We start from the raw sequence: 22,202 nt of genomic DNA on the forward strand, positions 1-22,202 counted from the left end.
GCGAGCGGGGAACGCGGTTGACAGGCACGCGAGAGGGGGGCAGCGTAGGAGAGGAGAGAGGGGGAGGGGACGCGCATGCGCTGGCGCTCGTCGTGGTGTTGCGCAGGAGAGAATTTCGGCATGTCTAGCCCGCGTTTCAGAGGAAGAGGGGAGAGGGGGAGGGGAGAGAGAAAGGGGAGGAGAGAGGGAAAGTGCAGAGGGGGAAAGTGGAGACGGGGAAAGGGGAGAGTGGAAGTGGAGAGGTGAAGTGGAGAGGGGTAAGGGGGAGTGGAAAGGAGAGGAGGTGTGTGTAGAGGGTATGCGCATGCGCAGTAAGGGTGGTCACGCCGCACACCACCACCACCGGTTTGAACTCCGCTATAAGAAGCTTCGCATCTGAAATACGAGCACGTAACTTAAACAGGTCCTTGTCTTCCGAAGTCTCTGTTTAAGTTACACGCTCGTATTTTTAAGTATCATAATGAACCAGTACCAACTAGCCGAGTTCACTATACTTCTAAAGAGGAGAGGGCAAAGGTAGATAGAGAGGCAGTATGATGTGACAATGCAGAAACAGCTGAAATCGAGGGGCAGGGCAACTTCATAACTGCCCGTACGGCAGATCTATTTTCTTACCAGCTAACTTGGTATATTAGAAGGCACCTACGAAGGGATACCAGGAATGAAGAAAAAAATGATGCAAACCTGTGGAATTTGGGCACATGTTTTGTAATATGTTCAAAAGAGCTTGTGTAGGGGCTAGTTGGAACATACTGGGTCATAAAGGAAGCGCTGCTAAGTTCAAAAGACACAAAACAGGGACGACACAGACGAAGCGAATCTAACAACTCATTTAATGAAGCCAAAAGACTAAAAAAGGGGTGGGAAAAGACAAAGGAGAGGGCACTGTGGACAAATCACGCATGAGCCAACGAGGATGCTATGGAGAAAACACGTGCATTTATCTCTTAGAAATTTGCGTTTACACTATGCGATATCACATCCACATGGAACATGTGCGGCAATTAAAGTTATCTTTGTTTCGCAATAAATGCCACTTGCTTGTCTGTAAGTGCTATGTAGGGAGAGCTCATGCATACACGAAACTTACCCGACAGCGTACTGTATGCTTCTGCAATTGTTCTCTTAATTTTGTCCCTGCTGTATGCCAAAGAAGTTGTGCCACTGAACAATTGTAGAAGCATACAGTCTGTGTTTGTGTCGTCCCTGTTCTCTGTCTTTTGAACTTAGCAGCGCTTCCTTTATCCCCCGTGTAATATGTATTAGCTACGAAAAGGCTATGTCAGTGTTGCTGCATGGCGGCCTATTTTCATTTTATTTAAACACAAGACGAAGGAAGATGAGACACACACGGCGCTGATACGTCTCATCTTCCTTCGTCTTGTGTTTAAGTAAGCGCTGTTTTACATTTTTACCATGGAACCTCACCAACTCGCCCAACTTGCGTGTCTTCTTCAGTTCATTTTATTTGTCGGTCTTTTATGATGTACAACTTGAATTGCGCCAACTTACTGTGTCGTTTGGTGAACGGTGACGCTGTGCGCAGGTACCCTTACTCCGAGGAATTGGCATCGTACACGCCCAACGGGTACGCGTACGCGGCCACGCCCACAATTGCTTTCGAAATGAGCACCGACTACGTGGACAGCACCACGTTTGAGCAGCGCCAGCAGCTGGACTCCACGGCGGACACCAACGGTCTCCTCTCGACCACCACGCCCGTAGCTGTGCCTGCCTCTTCCCTCGCCTCGCACCTCGGTCAGTCTTCCGGGTTTGCATGGTGGCGGCGCTTGCGGTGGTGGCTTCTTCCGTTGACTGCCATACTGTGCCTTACACTGTCCACATTTCAGTAGCACCTGTTGCAGAACGTCATCGCCTTTTCTCAGCGACTTCATGCTTTCTACTTCAACCTTGTTTTGTCACAGCTTTCACGCGTTCACGGCTGTAACATATGGTTTTAGGACGTCCAACTGCTTCCCCTCGTGTTCTCACTAATTTGTTGCTCTTTCATGAAGACTCCAAGGAAGATTAATTTGCCATCGTGTTGGTAAAATTAAAGTGAATCATATTTTCCTGTTGTATCTTTGGTCTATGGCCAACATTTAGGTTTGATAATGTTAAAATCCGGATTTATTCTCTCATTAAACTTAATTTCTCTATGGTTAGCTTGAAGTTTAATTTGCCTAGCATCGCATACATCGTTCTTGGTTCTTGCTAAGCATTGTTATCAAAGTGTCATCTTGAACAGCAAGAATTTACTTCTGCAATTCATACACTAACAATGGCCGCATGCATGATTTCTGGAATGCCAGACGCTCTCAAGATAGCACTGGCTGTCATTTGGTGGGCATGTTGCCTTCAAGGAAAGTGAATGCTCTGTGAACTTGGTCACTACAGCGAAAACCGGTGTATAAGCAGGTAGTGTTAGTTGTTGTATTCAACTCGTTAGACGTCATAGTGTAAGTTCGGCAAGTGGTCCATCTCTTGTGCGATGCCAAATAATGGCATTGCACATAATAAGGAACAAGCTAGAGGTATACGACCATTACTTCCGTGTTATGGGAAGTATTGTTACGAATCCAAACACGTTAGCCACTGTTTTCTGCACTTTAAGTGTAGAATTAAGAATCCAGTGGAGGCATAGTTGTGCGCATGGGGGGGTGCAGGGGGGGCGGCCGCCTCCCCTAGTCACTAAGGGGGGGGGTCGCAACATCTGGTCCATACATTGAGTCCCCTAGTCACCTAAAAGGGAAGGATTGTGCGAAATCTGCCACGTAAATTGACTTAGTAGGGGGGGGCGCTGCGATGAACCTTCGCCCCCCCCCCCCCTGATGGAGAACCCTGCGCACGCCTATGAGTGGAGGTATACGAAACATGTTGAGGGCAAGACGATTTCTACCAGTAGAGACAGGCAAACGTGCCCACTGCTGCAGTCAGGTAACTAACGCAACATATCTAACCACGCTATACGGGTTAGCTCTGTTTCTGAGTTCGTCTACTGGTGGTTTGTAGCTGTCTTCTCTCGCTGCATGGCCTCGCATAAGCACTAACATTCGTTCACTGGCATAACCACGGTGGTGGTCACATCTTGGTCAAACGGAAAAGTGATCATTGTTTTCCTCGTAGGCAAACAGTGGCTAATTTGCTTGTGTCTCTTTTGCTTTTACACGGGGACCCACAGAAGATTCAGATTTGAAATCGGCTTCCCAAGAAGGTTAGTTCATGAGCATCTCGACTGTTTTCCTTGCAGCGATCTTTGTGCATTTCTTTTACCAGTTCTAATGAAGCACTGCTACATGGTACGTCGCTGTAATTTACTGCCGTGGAACTCCTCGAAGAGCAGATCTTTGCAAAGTCTTAATGAAAGGGCATCTTTACGACATAGGGGTCTCGAAGATTTACAAGCGAGCGTGCACTGTTACCATTTGTTCAAGACATACCCTGTTAGCATTACATTATGTAAATACGAGTCCAAGTTCACATCGCACTTAAAAAATTGCATGACAAAAGATACACGAACACAAAGGATGCAATAACTTCCTGTTGCCTTATCGTTGATGTCCGTATATTTTTTGTCGTGCGATTTTTAAGTTTGAGTTACATACTGACTAGCTCAGGGGAGCATCTTGGCTAATGTTGGCAAACAACATATGCTTAACGTATGCTAGTGGATGGCCGTTTTATGCCACTCAAAGTGATCAGAGTAACTATTGAAAGTTTCATAAAATGCAGTTTGTCTAGTGCCACTCGAACGATGTCTTTAGTTAGTAAAATCATTTGGACACTCCGCTCTTTTTCCAGTGCGCTGATAGATGTCTCTTTGTTCCCGCTGTGACAGTTGAAACGCATTTGTGTTTTGTGGAGTCAACTTGATGCATTCGCTTTCTTTCTCTCTTGTGCTCACACCACTGCTGCCATGAAAGGACTGAGAGGTAATGCTGTCCATGTTCTCATTTGTGTCACTAAATGGCCTCACTCGTGTCCCCCTTTGCTCTTGCAACTGCACTGCTCTGCATTTCAGCAGATGGCTTGCTTGCATAGGTGCAAGGAGAGCACAGATTTAATGCAACGTTCTGACACCCTGAGTGGACGAAATAGCCACAGCCAATTGAGCTGTGCTTGTGACGTGTGGTACAATTTGGGTTGCTCCACTCAAATCAAATTATGCGACAAGTACAAATGAGCTGGCGAAAGCGGAACTTCCGTGGAAGCTTGTCAAAATATTTTTAAATATTAATAAGTAAGCAAAAGCATTTAAACATTTAAACGCGCTGCCAATACTGACATTTATGCCTCCTTACTACACTGGTGACGATTAAAATGACGTAGCCAGGCCCACAATCAAGCACTTATCGAATGACTACCCCACAATAATCACCCCAAAGGAAGAAAAGTCATTGATACTCCACTTCAAATATAAGGTGAGCGATTTAATCACTGCGTGGTCTATGAATGAGTTGATCTGAAAACGGGGGCCCTCACATTGAGTGCTATAATGAAGAACTATCTTATCTGTGTGCAATAATTCTCGAAAAAATGATGCCGCGTGCAGTGCTTTACAGCTATTGTGGAATAACTGCCTGCGCAATGCTGGTGCCTTTCATCTATCTATCGGCATACTTTGGCTGTCTCATCTGATTTTTGGGGGCACAGATCAGGGATACTACTTGATGCATTTATGGCATTTTCAAAGAAAGAAAAGTGAGAAAGGCAGGATGAAATCATTGTCCTCCCTGCCCTGTTTCTCAATTTCTTTCTCTTTTGTTCAATGCTATGCATTGAGTCTCGCATGTCGAACTATACCACAGTAAAGGTGTTGGCATTACGTTATCCTTAAATGGTCAAATCATGACTCTTGGTGAATAGAAAATGTATTGAAAGACGCATTCTACGCATACCAGCTGCAAAACATGCAGCTAATACTTAGTACATGGCTATATGTCTGTAATAGAGTGGGTAAAGGCTAGCAGCAATGTAATTGACAACTTGCTTGTGCAGTTTCGCATAAATGATGCTTAGTGCTACAAAGGCACTTAAGTTCATCCCTTTCGCAAGGTGCTTTCGAGTAATCTTGTTTCCTTTCGCAAGAGAACGAGGATGTTAGGCCATGCTCGCTATGTTTTTGTTTCATCCCAACACTAACTGGGACTCGGCATGTATTTGCATACAATAGCCTTTTAGGTGGCTTTCTTCATAAAAGCAGTACTTGAGAGATGAAAAGCGGTGTATATTTATTGTGCTGTACAACAAATGATGTTTCGTAGGAACAAGGCAAACTGAACTTTAAAACAAGAATAATATTATGGTTTCGGACAGGCCTACCAACTCCTGCAGCTTTAGACCACCAGCATTGGAAGCTTTGTTTCTGCATGTTTCATTTTTATTCATTTCTTTGATGGCCATATTAATTTGCATGCAATACCGTCTCATTTTGTGTCAAAATAGAAAATGCCACCGAGATATGTGGTGATTCGAAAGCAGTGCACGACGCAGAAGCAGCCACTTGCCAAGCGGGGAAACAGAACACAAGATTGAATTTTCTTCTTAGGCAATGAAGTATAAAGGGCACAAATTATCAAATGCCTTCGGGCATTGAAGGTGTAATAAATGAAATGAAAAGAAAAACTTGCTTGGCAAAGATGATTTTTCAAGGTGACTAATAACGAGCTAACTTAAGTCGAACGCACAAGTTCGACAGAATCGAAGGCAGACAGCTGTTCCTGCTCAGTGTCCTCCTTTGCCCATGCTAAATTGTAGAGCTTGATACCACGCTCTGAATATGTGCCAACTTACCCAACAATGCACACTGCTGAAGTTCACAAGTGCAGCTGTAGTCACTGGTGTTTTTCTGTCATTATTTATTATAAATAGTATGCTGTATTTGCCATCACAAAACTGCAGCAGTCACCGACATTGCCACGTCATGATAGGCGCACATGTGCTATTGGTCGCGAAATTGAGCAGAGTCGCCGCCTAGCGGCTACTGGCTGAACCATGCTTAGTGTAGATGGAGGGGTCATTACCAGAATGCTGGGGTACATGGATAACTGTCTGTCTGTAAGAAAGGAGGGTGGGGTTGGTCGTGAATAATTTTTTTTGACGGGGGTGTCAGGATCTTTCTTGGGGGTTGTTCGGCAGGGAGTATAAGTTCCTGCCTGGTCCCACTACAGAGAAATAGTTCTCTTTGCAAATGAGGTCAGGCCCTTTGCTACTTCAATTATCTGCTAAAAATAAGATAAGATGGATTACCGTAATGCACGAAGATTTTTTAATTTTTTTATTTATTTAGAATTGAAATACAAGTGATAAATTGCATGTCATCATCATCATCAGCAGCCTGTCTACGCCCACTGCAGGGCAAAGGCCTCTCCCATGTTCCGCCAATCAACCCGGTCCTGTGCTTTCTGTTGCCACGTTATACCTACAAACTTCTTAATCTCATCTACCCACCTAATTTTCTGTCTTCCCCTTACGCGTTTGCCCTCTCTTGGAATCCAGTCAGTTACCCTTAATGACCACCGGTTATCCTGTATTATATACAAATACAGAAGGAGGTCTCAAAGTCGCGAGACTGTGAGTGAGACCTCATATAAAATCATACATCAAAGATACAACGCAATAGTAAAGAGTGGTAAGGATAGAAAATTTAAGATATACAGAATGTATAGATAAGCACGAAAGAGCGAACACATAGGTTATACAAAATGTGCAAATAAGCACGAGAAAACTAACACATAAATGCAATAACATTCACTCTGTATAATATCAAGCATTATGATGGTAAGGATAGAAAAATTATGATATACAAAATGTGCAGATAAGCACGAAAGAAAACTAACACAAAATGCAATAACCTTCACTCTGTATAATATCAAGCATTATGAATTTAATAAGTGCGAACGCAAGCTTTTTTTAAACATTTCGAGGGATCTATTTTGATCTCCAAAGGTAAAGAATTCCACAGGGATACAGACGAAGATTTGTGGTAAACTTGCCATAATCAGTCCTGGGTTACAGTAAAAGGAAGTTATTAGCCTTTGCAAAACGAGTCGATGACGCCTGAGGAAACTGACTTGAGTGCAGTAAAAGAATGGGTAGTTTTCCATGCACATATTTGTAGGTAAGAATGCCAAGAAAATATTTGGCCAGCTTCTGAACTGATAAAATTCCATGTGAGCAGAGTAAAGATGATGCATTTGACATGAAGCTACTGAACGTTATTATTCTCAATGCTTGGTTTTGAAGATGTTGGATGGCTGATAAATGAGTGGCATACGCATTTCCCATGATGAAATGCAATAGATTATGTTGCTTGGAAAGAAAGCGTAGTAAACTGACAGCAATATTTCAAAACGAAAGAAATGGCGAACTTTTAGCAAGATTCGAATGGCATATGCGGCTTTCCGCGTAAGCTGTGATACATGTGAATTAAACTTTAAATGTTTATCAAGTTCGACCCCGAGAAACATTGTACTAGAGGTAGAGGAAGATCGTTGATATAAATTAAAAATAAAAGCGGGCCAGAAATTGAACTCTGCGGAACACCGATGTTGATGGTTTTAGGGTTGGAAAAGGTACTGGACACATATACCAACTGTTCTCGATCACGCAGATAGCTACGAATTAGTTCTAGTGGGACGCCAGATAGACCAATTGACTCTGGTTTCTGAAATAAAATGTCTTGTGAAATAGAATCAAATGCTTTTGAAAGGTCAAGAAAAACGCCTCCAACAACACTACCGCTGTCAATAGCAGATTTAATTTCGTCTGTTAGCGATATCATGGCTACTTCAGTTGAGTAACCGGTCCTGAAACCAAACTGTTTATTAGAAAAAATGTGAAACTTGTCTAGATAACAACTTAAGCGTCCCGTAAAAAGCTTTTCTATGTCTTTACTGAAGAATGAAATAGTTGCTATAGGCCGGTAATTGGAGATTAAACGCTTGTCGCCTTTTTCAAAGACGGGAATAATTTTTGCTTGTTTCAGGGCTGTCGGGAAGAACCCAGTTTCACATACAAGATTTATAATATGACATAATGGATCACAGATTAAATGAGCTATCAGTTTCATGTCGGCAGCAAAGAACTTATCGAGACCAGCGCTTGTATTCCTAATACTATTGATAACCGTGAACACTTCCTCGGGGGACGTCGGATAACGAAAGAATGAATGTGGTAATCGTGAACAAGTGTATTCGAGGGGTGCTATCGACTGAGGAATATCAATGCCGAATGAGTCATTAAAGGAGTTCGCGATATCACATGGGTTTTCGATCACACGATTTTCTGAGTGAATCAAGGTTATATCTGAATGTACCGTGGTCCTGCCAAGAAAATAGTTTACAGTTTTCCACTGCTGCTTAACGCCCTTTCCGGCTCGCTTTATTTTATCTTCGAAGTACTTTAATTTAGCTGCTTTAAGAAACTTTCCTAATGTGTTTGAATATTCTTTATAGCGCCTTTGAAGGTAAACACTGAAAGGGGACTTTTTCGTGTTTTTGTATAAGTTACCCTTTTTCCGCAGACATTCTAACAGGTTAGGTGTCAACCACGGAATAATTGGGACAAGGTACTTTTTTCTGTTTACTACTAATGTTGAAGCGGCCGTGACTGCATTTGAAATGATAGAGCAAAATTGTTGGTAGGCTAATTCAGCATTTTTGCACTTCTTAACTGACGACCAATCACACTGCTCGATGATGTTAATGAATGATGCAGTATTGAGATTATTCTTGAAGCAACGACTTATTTTATTATTACTGGAAATGCCTATGCTTGCATAAATAGGATAATCATTTGTGACAGGCGCCTCGATGACAGCTGCTTCAGGAGGCTTTATGAGGTTAGACAAAATGTGATCTAAAATACAGCAAAGCCTCGGTGATACGAATCTCGCGGGATCGTGAAAAATATTCTTATCATCCGAAATTCGTATCACCAGAAAGTATGGAAAATTAGCGTGCAACAAAAGAAATCAGCCGTACATTTTCATTTATTGTTTTTCAGTTTTTAGACGTCAACGAATATACCTGCACTAGTAAATATACGGCCCGTGCGCGCGTGTGTAATTAATGAACCAGGTGTGTTGTGACCCGCGACAGCTAATAGCCCCTTCCAAATCTTAGTATGCGTTTCCGCATGACACCGGAGTACTGCGGCGAGAGTGACTTAAGGAGTGCTTTGACGCGATAGATGAAGGCCAAAAAATTTCAGAACCGCGGTTCTATGTTATTATTTTCTTATCGCGGTGGTGCTGGGGATGTTATCCGAGAGATTTACGGCCGTGCCCGCACAAGTGCGTCCGCAACAGTCGTGCATGTTGACTTAGTAAGGCCCAAAGTTGTGAGGCCTAGCTCCTTCGCCAAGACCATCCTCGTCTTGCGGTCCTCGTCCGCCTTTCATAGAATGTCTGAGGCACGAGGACATGGCTTGCATCGACGTGGCAGGCACGTGTAAACACAGTACAACGACAGCAGCGCGCGTCGATGCGTTAAAAGAAAAAGAGCATGACGCCAACTGAATCTGTAATCTAAAGGCGAAAGCACACGGAGGCATATTTGGGCCTCCAAAATTCGCGCACACAATCTCGGGGGCTATGCGGCCTCACTGAAGGTTAATTCTGACCACTGTGTAAGAAAGCATTTTTCTTACACCGCGATTCTGACGAATTGGCGGCGCGGCGCGCATGCCCGCGATTGCGTTCCCGCGCCCGCACGTGCCTGGCCCGTCTTCCGCGACAGCGCGGGCAGCACCTCTTCGTACCTTCGCGGTAGCGTAAGTCCGTATCAAACGTCGCGGGGTGAAAATCGGTTCGCAAAAACCGTACTTCATTACATTGCAGGCCAATGGGTCTTGGAAGGGACCCAAGAAAAATTCGCATCACCCCGAAATTCGTAAGAGCCGTGATCGTATCACCGAGGTTTCACTGTAGTGCCATTGCCATGAAGCGGAACACGAGTGGGTACAGTTATGAGGCGCTCATGCCATACCCTCTGAAGCAGGAAATGTATTTGGAAACCTTTGCGTTGGTGTCATAAAGAAGATTGATATTCATATCTCCTAAAATAATCATCCGCTTCCCTTCTAATGACAGAGTTTCCAACACCTCTCCTAAAGCTAGGCAGAACTCCACGACAGATGACGGTGAGCGATAGATGCAGCCAACAACTACATTCTTACTATCTTGCGAAAAATGTGGTTCGTGAAGTTCGATCCACACGGATTAGCAACCAGGAATATTCAGTGCCAAGTCCAGTCGCCTATGATAGCGAAGGCATGGTGATATAAAAACAGCTGCTCCACCATGTGCATCGTCGCTTCGATGGCAGTATTCAGAGGAACTCAGGTTCCAGAGGCTAATGTGACTTGGGGCACATTAGCCTCTGGAACACCAGCGTACTCAGATTTATATACGCATGAAAGAAGCCCGGCTGGTTAAAATTATTCCAGATGGCGTGCCTAACAATCATACCGTGGTTTTGGCACCCAAAACCTGAGGGTTTTTTTTTGTGCCAACTTGAGCTCTTTTGTCGCGTTATTATTGAATGACGGAAGTAGTTAACATTATTTGCATGAAGAAAACATAATTGTTCTATAAAATAGCCAGAGCTTTGTTGCATCGTTGTCATGCAGGTAATCACAAGAAGAAAGCTCTATGTTGAACTGTTGCATTTTATTGTTACTGGAATAAAAACAAGCACGTGTGAAACACCTCGATAAGGCTAAAGCGCGGTCAGCCACGTAGCTTGACTGACTAAACTTTTTAACTGTCCTGCACATCATGGAGAAACGAAAAAGAAAGAAATGTGCATGCGTATTTAAGCGCATAGCATAACAGAGTGCACACAGTGCTATTTCAAATCATTGCTCAGGACTGGGCTATGTTTTATTTTTGTAGCCAGATGAGCAAATAGTAAATGCCTTATTAGTTCAGTCGGGCAACAGCAGTGCTAGTGTACTACGCAGAACACAAGCCAAAAATATCAACCAAAAATGTCAAGTATATTACGAAAACACAGACTGTCCCCGACGGCCGCACCTCGTTCATTGACAGATTGCGCTTCTCTCACATGTGATAGGAACATTCGGCGGGCTTCGTGCATTAATGGGGCGATAGCTAGCGTATATAAAGTAAAACCTCGTTAACCCGGATCTCACGGGACCGGTGAAAATGTCCGAGTTAACCGGATTCCGGATTATAGAATGAATCATGGAAACAAAAGGAAAATGTGCTCGGCACAGACAAACCTTTATTTCATGAAAAACTGCGTTTCCTTTGTTTGAAAAACCTTTGTTTCATGAAAAACAAGACAAATATATTGCAGACCTAAACTGAGAACGCGTTAAAGTAGTGTCGAAGATGAATATGCAGAAGACAGAATAATAATACATGTTCAGCGAAGGAGTGTTCGCGACAGACAACTCGATACGAGAATATGTAGAAGAGCACGTATATCTAGGTCAAATATACCGGAGAGCCTACTCATGTCTAGCAGATTTACCGAAGAATGAGAATGGGTGCATTAATTCTTAACCCATGGCTGACAATACCACTGTCACTGAAGGGGAAAGTGTACAACTATTCCAGTTTGCCAGTTCTAACATACAATGAAGAAACTTGGAGAGTGACAATGAAACTACAGAAGTTAAGAACCACGCATGCAATAGAAAGAAAAATGATAGGAGTAAAACCAGGGCTAGGCAGCAAGATTATTTCAGTAGTATTTGAGAGATACGTTTCAGTATCTGTATCGAGATTCATTTGCAAAATGGTATTTGTATCTCAGTAGTGAAATATAATTTTACGATGTATCGATCATATATCGCGATACAGATCGAGGACACGGGTATCCATGGTTACTTTTTTTTGTCAGTATTGAACTCAACGTGTTCAAAAGGGGAAAGGAATACTTTTTTTTGTCCTAATCCAAGCAAAGGCACGCCGCCGGTCTATATGTGACACAGTGCGGGCGGCGAAGGGTTCCCCACGCGTGCAGAATGGCCCATCTCAAAAAGCGCCCGACGCCGCTGACGGCACATTTGCGGAAGCAGCTATTGCCATCCAGTGCAAGTATGCTGTCTCTCACGGCAGGTGCCTCACCGCTAACGTTTTTGTTTTTCGGGCTCCAAGCCATTTCGCGAGTTTTGTGTTGAGGTCTGACCGATGCTGTCTAAATTACAGCATATTGAAGTGTAGCTGCTGTTGCTAAAGTGCAATTAACGCACCAACCTTTTCAGAAAAACAGATCTAATGTCTAGAATAAAAGTATACTCTAGTATTTGCATTCTTGTATCTGTATTCCTGTAACTGCATGCCGGGATACTTTATTCGTCTTTTTGCGAAAGCATTTCGGAAATATCCCGTTACGTCAAAAACACATATATGTATCTCAGAACCTGTACTTGAGGCTCCCAGCACACGTATTTCGATATCTGTATTTAGGAATACTTTTCTGTGTATCTCTGCCCAACCCTCATGAGTAAAACTTAGATATAGGAAGACAGGAGAGTAGATAAAAAATATGGGTAACTGATATACGAGTTGATATCCGGGCGACCGCTTGCGTCGAATAGTGTTTAGTAGTCCTGCAGAAACTCGGCTTTAAGATGAACCCATATCAACCCTTGGACGAATTATTTTCGCACATAGAGCTAGAGAACGATAAGGGGCATCATTGCACGAAATAAGGCAAGGAATATAAGGACTGCATTCCATTCTGCAGGCCATTCTTTGTATATTATGCTAGACGTTTTTGTTGCCTACACGTTCCCGCTGCTCGCACTTAGACGGATACATAATGCAAAGGCCTTCGCGCGCTTAGATCTTGGGTCAGGTGGTCAACATTATTCAGGAGCTCTCCGCGTACGGTGCTTCGCATTGCCAGAGCGTTGCTTTGAGACGGTAAAACTCTGTGAATCAGGAAGTCTAGATGCTAGAAACTTGAAAAAGGACGACAATTACGCGCACACTAGCGCGCCAGGAACCCAAGACCAGCGTGCGCTCAATGTAAACGAAGCCGCTGCATCGTCTGCTATGTTTGTAAGTGCTGGCGGCACCTGGCGGCACTTTCGGTCCCTATCCGCCAGCTTTGAGGACCGCGCGCCGCCGTAGGCGGAGCGCCGATTAGCAGGTCGTAAGTTTATAGAGGAGGTCGTGGTTACGGCGAGCGGTGAGTGCTTGAAACTCCATGCCACCGAGATTGCGCGACTCAAAGCATGCAGTCCCGACTCCGGGGTTGTCCGAATTAACCGGTGCGCGGCTAAATTCCTCCGAATTAACGAGCATTCAACACCATTGAAGTACACTCAGTTTTGCCGGGACCGCGCCGCGAGTCCGAGTTTACCGAATTTCCGAGTTAACGAGATCCGGATAAACGAGGTTTTACTGTATTACCAGTATTCTACAGTCAACGCGTCTTTTTTCACCGAAAGCTGCTCACACTGCTCACAGCAAAGTGCCGCTGTTTACATTTTTATATGTGCCGCTGACGGTCTATCCACACTAATGCGGCGACGATGCTTCCACCCGTAGCCCAATCTCGACGTGAATAGAAGCAGTCTGAGATAATCTTACAATTTATTAAAATTATCCTGCTATAATGGCACCATTGAGACATGTTTTTGTCGTATGTACGGGACAGCGTGGCGGCAATGTTTAGTGCTATAAGAGCGTTGTGTTGAACGAAACGTTTTTTAGAAGCATTGGCGCTTTGCAGTATTTATATGTGAGGAAGTGCTGGCGTGTTACATGTTTTTATATTTTTTAGACGTAAGCCTTTTGAGTGCAACTTGGCTTGGCCCAGCTGTGGCGCGCTGCAAGAACACTTTCAAGTGTTTTGTCGAAAGAACACTTTCAAGCGATAAATGAAGCATCTACGAGAGAGTTTGTGCTCAATATGTGTGAATGATTTTGCATATGAATACTCCCCACATGCGTAAACAATACAAGGTCTCCTCGATAGGACTGCACTTTCTGCACTAACTCATAAAAATGCCGTGCCAGTTCTTGCTATGGTAGTGTAGCTCGACGCAGCGCTTTCGGTGCAGCAGTCAAATTTAGGGCAAAAGGGCAGAAACGGGGAAGCCTTCGTCTGGTGCTGCCCCTGTTTTGGTGTTGGCATTTGTCGCGTGTGTTCCCATGTGTGCGGTATCAACACTGCATTTGTGCATGTGACAACCGTGCTCGTATATGAGAAATGCTGCCTTTTGGCCACGTCTGCAACAAAGTACGCCTGGTACCTTGCACTACTTGCACGAGAACTCACGGAGAAGCTAGTGCTAAAGTGCAGATGGACTCGTGCAGCACGACGTCAAACTGAGTGCCGAAGGGCAAGTGGCGCTAGCTCCACTAGCCAATCAAATGCGATAGTGCTGCGCCTCCTGAACTGTTGCAGAAAGGGCAGCCAAATCCAGGAGACCTAAAGAGCGCTCGGAGAGTCAGTGCCAACAAAAAATAACGTGATTACCAATGGAGGCAAGGGTCGCGTTTCTTTCTCAGCCTTCGCACATGTTATTCTTTGTTGGTGCGGAACAAACGAGCGCTATGGAACGGGGACATAGACAAGAGGCACACGTATTCTTTGCCTTTATACACAGTGCAGGCTTTTACATATATTCATGCAGTCAACCACACACGCAGGCACACGCAGGCACACAGGTTTGGGCCCTGTTGATACTTACACAACACACATGCAATAATTCTATTCCCATTCTTTCTTTGTTGCTGGGTTTCAGGCAGTGTGACCAGTGTAGCATAGTTGCTTTCTTGACAATGCTAATGTTGGTAATGAACATGAAGGAGCCGTTGTTGATTGTTTGCTAACAGTCTGAGAAGCATTAAGCATTCTGTGGGTGTGTTTCAAGTGACAGCAGTGAGTTCTGCAGAATACAGAAGTGCTATGAAATGCTTTGCAGTGGTTGCACGCAAATTAATGCCGCGAAGCTCATTTTTTTTTCTTTTTTGTACATCGTTAGATGGAAAGTGTGTGTTCATGCTGACCTTGTTTTAAATGTGAGGCCATGAGCGAGATGTGCATTTATGACAAGCAGGGTGTTTTATTCTCTATATTGTCATCACTTCGCTTCTTGAACTTAGTTTTAGTTGAACAACAATTTGTTCATGGAGCAGAGACGTTCGATTGCGTTTGAAGGGTATGCTTCTGTGTGTGTGGGGTGATATGCACTGCTCATCATATAACATGCAGTCCAACCCGCGTATATCGAACTCGCAAAAAACGGCAATTAGTTTGATATATAGATTAATTTGATATACAACTTTGAATGAAATTATTGAATTTGGAATGCGCATCTCGGTGCGCAAGTTGGTTTCACGGCACTGCCTCATAATAAAGTCAGGAAGACGCCATCATGACAATACGTTTTTTTGGGGGCTTTTAATCACATTTTTCTGCGGTTCGTAGACGGGGATGCGCAGTTATATGCAGGGGTGGGTGATACGCGAGGAGATATGGTATCGATGTACATAGTTTCTAAGAATCTTCATACACATTTGTGTGTACTCGTCGGGCATTGGAAGTGTCTAGTCAGACTTGGCCCTAATGTTGGCCTTGTTTTAAATATCATATTCAGCATGCTTCCTAAGATGCTCTACGCAGCGGCAACGTAGAGCTTCTTTTCCCCAAGTTCAACTGTATTGATTATCGCAACCTTTGCAGTGAAGAGCACATTCTTCTGCTTTACGGCATCCCTCGCATTAACCAAATGAGCGGAGATGTGAACGGCGACCCCGCATGACGAGCCGGCAGCGCTACGATGAGGAACTATAGAGGGAATCGTGTGAAGGCAAGCGGTAGTTTCTACTCCCTCTAAGCGGAGCCCTAATCACGCCGCTCAGTCTCCCAAACACATGCAAGAAAGCCCCTTCATGAGGAGAAACCAAAAGTTTGTGAAGGAAAGCCAATTCTTGGGGTGTTTCCCGCTACCCGATGTTCGATATATCAAACGTTCCAGCTATTTTTGTTCGATATAGCCATAGATATTTGTATACACTGATGTTAAGGCATTGCTGTGATCGAATGTAGTTCGATGTAAAGGATAATTCGATTTACCTGAGTTCGATATAGTCGGGTTCAACTGTACACTAATTAACTGACAGCCCTTCTTCAGTGCTGTGTTCTCGCTCATGCGCATTTTGTTGCTGAACATAATAAGAATGATTTTAAATGTATTTGCCTGAGAGAGAACGAAATGCACAACGTCGATAAGGGCTCGGCACGGGCAGGTGCTTGGCCGCGTCGACTTGTTGCCCTTGTCGGTTTTGTGCATTTCATTCACCCGCAGCATCGTGAACAAGCTCGCTCAGCAATGAGTTTTATTGCAATCAGGCGTACTGATGCCACAGCCTTTGTGTAAGAACAAGCTGCATGTTTTACTAATGTTAACGATGACTCATATCCCTCATGAAACTGAACCTTATCAGTGAAAGTAGAGCCAAATTTTACTCAAAAAGTACTGGTGTGTGTGCAGATGCTTTATGTTTTGTTGGTGATGTGTGGCTGAGCAGCCCATCTGGAAGGAGGCACTCCACTCAGGCTCATGTGTCGTTTGTGGCGTGGTGCGCAGATCTGCTCGCGAAGACTGTATCGGATGCGCACAACCGCACCTGCCTCTACAGCACGGAACAGATACAGGAGCTGACGAGGAAGCCACTAGACATCTCTCGCGTCATGCTTTACAAAAACATGGTGGGTGACGTCCTTAGAACGTGCGGCATCCACAAATTCTGACTTCCATTTCAAATGTGGGTGCCCTACTGCGACAGCACAACAGTCGCCACAACATCCCCTTCCACTATTCTCAACAAGTTTGTTGTTTGATGCAAAGTGACAGCTGTACTAACAGAGATGAAAAACACGGGGTGTCGCTGGAGCCAATGTTTCGACAAATAGCGCTGTCTTCAAGGCTGTTGCTTCCTTGTAGAAAATGAGAACACTTGTTGGAACGTTAGCAACACCCCGTGTTGAAGAATCTCTTCTAGCCTCCATCTTCTCCTGCCTTAGTTGCATCAATAGGCTACTTCGATGTCTCATGCACATTTCCAGCATAATACTTAGCTGATGAGTAATTCTAGTTTGCTTATTCATGTAGTACTTAGCCGGGTAACCTTTACGTTAAGTTCTTGCTTAGTGACTATAAATGGAGACTTCAGTATCTGCGACTGTTTTTGCCTTCAGTTTGAAGAAAAAACTTGTCCACATTCTTGGAAGAGGTCAGATGGATGACCTGCATTTAGTCATGCACAGCTGAGACAAATTATAAACTGTTATACTTGCACTGCTACAAAACTATACCAGACCAACATATGCGGCTGTTTCGGACATTACAAAAGCTGGTTAGTGCGAGCTTCTGGCAGCACTGTAAAAATTAAATATGAGTCCTTTACAGGATCTTTTATTAGGAACTGACAAGAACCATCAATCACCAGTGTAGGTATTGGACATGTTGCCTTTTGCAGTGATGCTTTTGGTATGACTATAACAAAAGCATTACACAAATTAAACTCGACTTATCACTTGATCCTTTGCGTGATGGTCGGGATGTCGCCCTGCTCCCATTGTGTCGTAAATACATCTATAACGCAGCGTCATCAATTTTGCAGCTTGAAACTCCTCATTATAGGTTCCAACATTTACACAATTTAATTTCATGCATATTTACAGGAAGATTAATTCATTTAACTATTCAGCTCTTCCAAGAGTCATTCGCCTTTGGCACGACCTTCCTAACACCGTAGCTTCCGAGAGTAAGCAAGAAAACGTCGGGCGTCTACTTACAGCACATTTGTGAAAATAATGCTTCACGCCATACCTATTACATTATTCTTTTCATTGCGTTTATTCTTATTTGTGTACAATTTTACGTTAACTAATTATTTGTAATAGCCAAGTTATGTCATGTTCGTTCTTTTATTACATTGTTCATATTTTAATGTGTCATTTTATAGTGTAATGAGCTGTCGCGGTTCAAAGTGCATTATTTTCTTGCCTTTTTTGGTTGTACATCACCTAACGTAATCTTCACCCGCACATGTTGCTCCAACTTGTTTTTTCTTGTTTTCATTTCTTTACATACCTGTTCCTTTTATTTTCACATTATTGTACACTTTTTAAACATTTTCTTGCATTACCCCCTTACGCAATGCTTCTAGGGGCTTGTAAGGTACTTTGAAACAAATAAATAAATAAATAAATAAACTCTGAGTACATCATTATCAGAAACATATTCCAAATCAGATGGCAGTCAGCACCGCGTGCGAGCCCCATGTGTCTTTCCTTGTGTCCTTGCCTGTTGGTTAGTGCCAATTAACTTCTTGTTTAGTACCAATCATCACACTTGTAGCGAAAAAGATGACGGCTGCGACCAAGGGAGTCGATGATGGACTCTTTCACCTGCTGGCACCTCATGGAAACAACTCCAACATCATGTTGCTCAAGAATGTTTTGTGCGTCTCCTCCTTTGCAAATCATTTGCCGCAGGTTTAATAGACTTTCTCACATAAAACCACTATTTACAGTCCAGTTGGGAAGCAGCAGATTCCCTCCGTTGAATATCCGATTGGCTGCCGTTAAGATGTCCGGCCCGGATTCCCTTTGGCCAATCACCCAATGAAACACCGCCTCTCTCACGTTCGTTGTTCATTCACGGCGCTCAATGCCTTTTCTCCTTAGGCCCTGGTATTCTCGGCATGATGTGTAGACGGGTCGTGAGAACGCGCCTCGGAGTTTGCAACCACAGCGCTGGTTTCGATTGTCCCAAGGCATGCCACAGGTGCCTTTCAACCCGTGCAGTAGCGTCGCCTATCTTCCTCCAATGCGCCGTCTTTGGGCTTTGTCGGTGTAAATCGCTCCGCCCGCCGATGAGACAGATTTCCTTCGCACGGTGGCCCTCTCCATGCTCTGTCTTGGTGTGGGGGTTGCTGTCCGTGTGGGCGGGTGAAAATGGAAGGCATTTGGGTGGAAGTGTGCCGTTCGGACCCAACACCTCCCCTCCAACTGTGTTGCACTGTATTTATGACATGCAACATACGCACCCACACACATATGCACAATCCCATATTCACAAATGTCGACAGGCTTGACGCACGGGGCACTGTCCGTGGCTCTTACCCACTTCACCCCGTAGCGCGCATGCACTGACAAAGAATACATGCCCATTTAGCTTGCCTACCCTTTATGCATCATCGTTAGAAGTCACCAACCGCGACATTACGTCGGCATTAGCGTTTAGAAGCCCCCCTTTTGTGCTCAACTACCAGGTTATACTTCTGCAGCGCCAACGCCCAGAATGTCAGCCCTGCACTTTCGGGAGGGGTTAGGGTCAGGAATTTGAGCGGGTTGTGGTCAGTAATCCCCTTCACTTTACCGCCAAACAGCCATGCCTCCAATGCCCAAATGATCACATAAGCCTCCTTTTCTACTGCGGCCCATCGGGCCTGGGCCGGGCTAAGCTTTCTGCTCAGGAAAACAATAGGGCGTTCTTTGCCCTTGATATCCTGCTGTGCCAGGCATGCACCAACAGTGGGATCGGATGCATCTGTTGCGAGGATAAATACTTTCCCCGGATCTGGGGCCTACATCGCCCATGCCTACAATAGACAGTTTTTCACCTTGTCAAATGCCTCCTGCGCCTCTTTGTTCCAAGGTAATTTGTGTGGAATACGTCAGCCAGTTAAGTTGATCAAAGGCAACACAACATCGGAGTACTCAGGCACATAGTCCCTATAATAGTTGGCCAGCCCAGAGAAAACTGCGGAGTTGTCTCTTAGATTCGGGGGCGGAAATCTCCTTAATCGCGCGGTTCTTCTCTTGATTGGTTCCGTGCCTGCCTGACCCCAAAATATGACAGAAGAATTTGACTTCTTGTCGTGCAAAGCGGCATGTGCTTACGTTAAGCGTCAACCATGCTTTCACCATTGAGGCAAGCACCTTTTCCAAATGTTCGACGCGCTCATCCCAACTGTCAGAATATATTGCCACATCGTCAATGTATGCACAAGCGTAATGTCTATGCGGCACTAGTATATCATTGATGATCGTCTGATAGGTGCTGACGGCATTCTTTAACCCAAAGGGCATTACTTTCCATGTGTACTGCCCTGAGGGAGTGGTAAATGTGGTGCAAACCTGCGCATCCTCATCGAGAGGTACTTTCCAGTAGCCCCTGAACATGTCTAGCAGCGTTATGTACTTCGCCTTCGCTGCTTGGTGTAATAGATCGGTTGGCACGCTCATAGGAAACGAGTGCCTCCGTTGTTTCATTCACCTTCTTGTAATTGCAGCAGATGCGTATGTCCCCATCCTTCTTTGATACGCAGATCAGTGGATACGGATGCGGACTTTAGACCGGGTGTATTAATCCCCATTGCCTGAGCTCATTCACCTGCCTTTTTACGTCATACACTAGCGCTACCGGCACCCTGCAGGGGTATGTCGTGGTTGTTCCCTTGCTTTGACTTTCATTTTCTGGATTCCCACTTTGCATGTGCTGGGTTTGTTTGTTAACGCCCTTGAGTGCCTCGCGATTAAGCCTCGCAGCTGTTCTCGCTGTGCGAGCTCCAGATGCGCCATGTCATTGGGCTGCAGCATTGCCTGCACCTCTGTACCACACTGCAGGACTGGAACGTCTGCGAATTCTTGGTCACCCTCGCATATCACTCCTACTGCACTTACTCAGGACCGAAGTTTGTTAGCATCAAGCGCTGTGCGTGAACCGTCCTCGAGCTCAACGGTGTAACTGTATGGTCACAGATTTGCGATCACAGTGACCAGTCCCTTGTATTTTGCCATTGGCTTCCCCTCTCCTTCCTTCTCCAGCCATAGTACTTGGTCCCCTGCAACAAACTGTCTGTGGCCCTCAAGTCATAGCATCCCACGTAGTCCCCCTGAACGGACTCACTCTGTCGAGCGGCTTCTTCACAAGCATCTGCCAAACTACTTCGAAGCCTCGCAAGGTATTTCACTAGCGATATTGGCCGCGAGGCCCACCACTGGAAACGCCGGCGCCACCGTCGGCGTGACGTGCTTGGCAGGATCACGTGGTCTTAGCGGCCGCGCCGGCTGCTTGTGGAACGCTGCCGCGTGCTTTGAAAACGAGTTTCAAGTCTCACATGCGCTGCGGTCTGATCAAATACGGAAGTTTTCTCGCATTTTCTACTCAATTGAAACCATTGTAATAGAGTGGCTGCCTCCGAAGGCGACGAACATGGGGCTCTACCGCTCGGTGCTGCAGCGCCGGGCTTACGCAACGGAGCCCAGTGTCAGCCTGCACCGGTACCCGCGGGACAAGAAACTGCGTGAAGCATGGTTTGTAAAGCGAAGAACCCGCAAGTAGCCATCGGCAACGAGTCTTGTCTGCAACAAGACTTCCGCGGCGAAGACTTTCATTACTGCGTCGGGCCTGCGATGTTCGGTGAGTTGCAGACAGCGCGTACTGCGACGATGGCTCGCGCGCGCTTCCCGCCGGCAAATATGATGCTTATATATCTGCCACAGGATGAAAAAGACGCTACCTTTTACCACGTGCGATACCATCTCAGAACCCTCCCGTGCGACCTCTTGTTCGTCGGCCCCGCGCTCGGCGTCCATAAAATAATAATAATAATAATATCTGGGGTTTAACGTCCCAAAACCATGATACGATTATGAGAGACGCCGTAGTGGAGGGCTCCGGAAATTTCGACCACCTGGGGTCCTTTCATCATCATCATCATCATCAGCCTGTCTACGCCCACTGCATGGCAAATGCCTCTCCCATGTTCCGCCAATCAACCCGGTCCTGTGCTTTCTGCTGCCACGCTATACCTACAAACTTCTTAACCTCATCTACCCACCTAATTTTCTGTCTCCCCCTCACGCGTGTGGCATCTTTTAACGTGCACCTAAATCTAAGTACACGGGCCTCAACAGCGTCCATAAAACCGGCTGCAGATGCGCAGCTCGTTGTTTAGATACGTTCAATTAAAAAACTCACAGGGTTCCTTATGCAATCGCCAAAGATGATTCGAAGGCGACAGCCATCTTCTTCTTGTCAATCGATGTATTGATTCTCCCGCGCCCCCCTCCAAAAGCGTTCTGCGCCTAACGCGGCTTTGCTCGGCCTCTGTCACCGCGATCACGGAGGCAATGCAAAACGGCCATGACATGAGAATACATCATGTGACGTCACGTTACGTGACGTCATAATGA

At 45.1% G+C, this 22,202-nt stretch overlaps 1 protein-coding gene across 6 annotated transcripts in view; it reads left to right on the top strand.

Moving 5' to 3' along the window:
• LOC119394514 (probable nuclear hormone receptor HR3) overlaps nt 1-22,202 on the top strand; it is a 185,974-nt gene that overhangs the window by 115,149 nt on the left and 48,623 nt on the right. For 4 of the 6 annotated variants that reach the window (XM_037661834.2, XM_037661836.2, XM_037661838.2 and 1 more), the window contains 3 exons: nt 1,547-1,758; nt 3,182-3,214; nt 16,582-16,703. In XM_037661834.2, the coding sequence (XP_037517762.1) occupies nt 1,547-1,758; nt 3,182-3,214; nt 16,582-16,703 (367 nt within the window). The remainder of the gene's footprint in view (nt 1-1,546; nt 1,759-3,181; nt 3,215-16,581; nt 16,704-22,202) is intronic. The other 2 variants (XM_037661835.2, XM_037661837.2) reach the window with 1 other exon arrangement.

Source organism: Rhipicephalus sanguineus, chromosome 5, assembly GCF_013339695.2.
Source record: "Rhipicephalus sanguineus isolate Rsan-2018 chromosome 5, BIME_Rsan_1.4, whole genome shotgun sequence".
Lineage (NCBI taxonomy): Eukaryota > Metazoa > Arthropoda > Arachnida > Ixodida > Ixodidae > Rhipicephalus > Rhipicephalus sanguineus.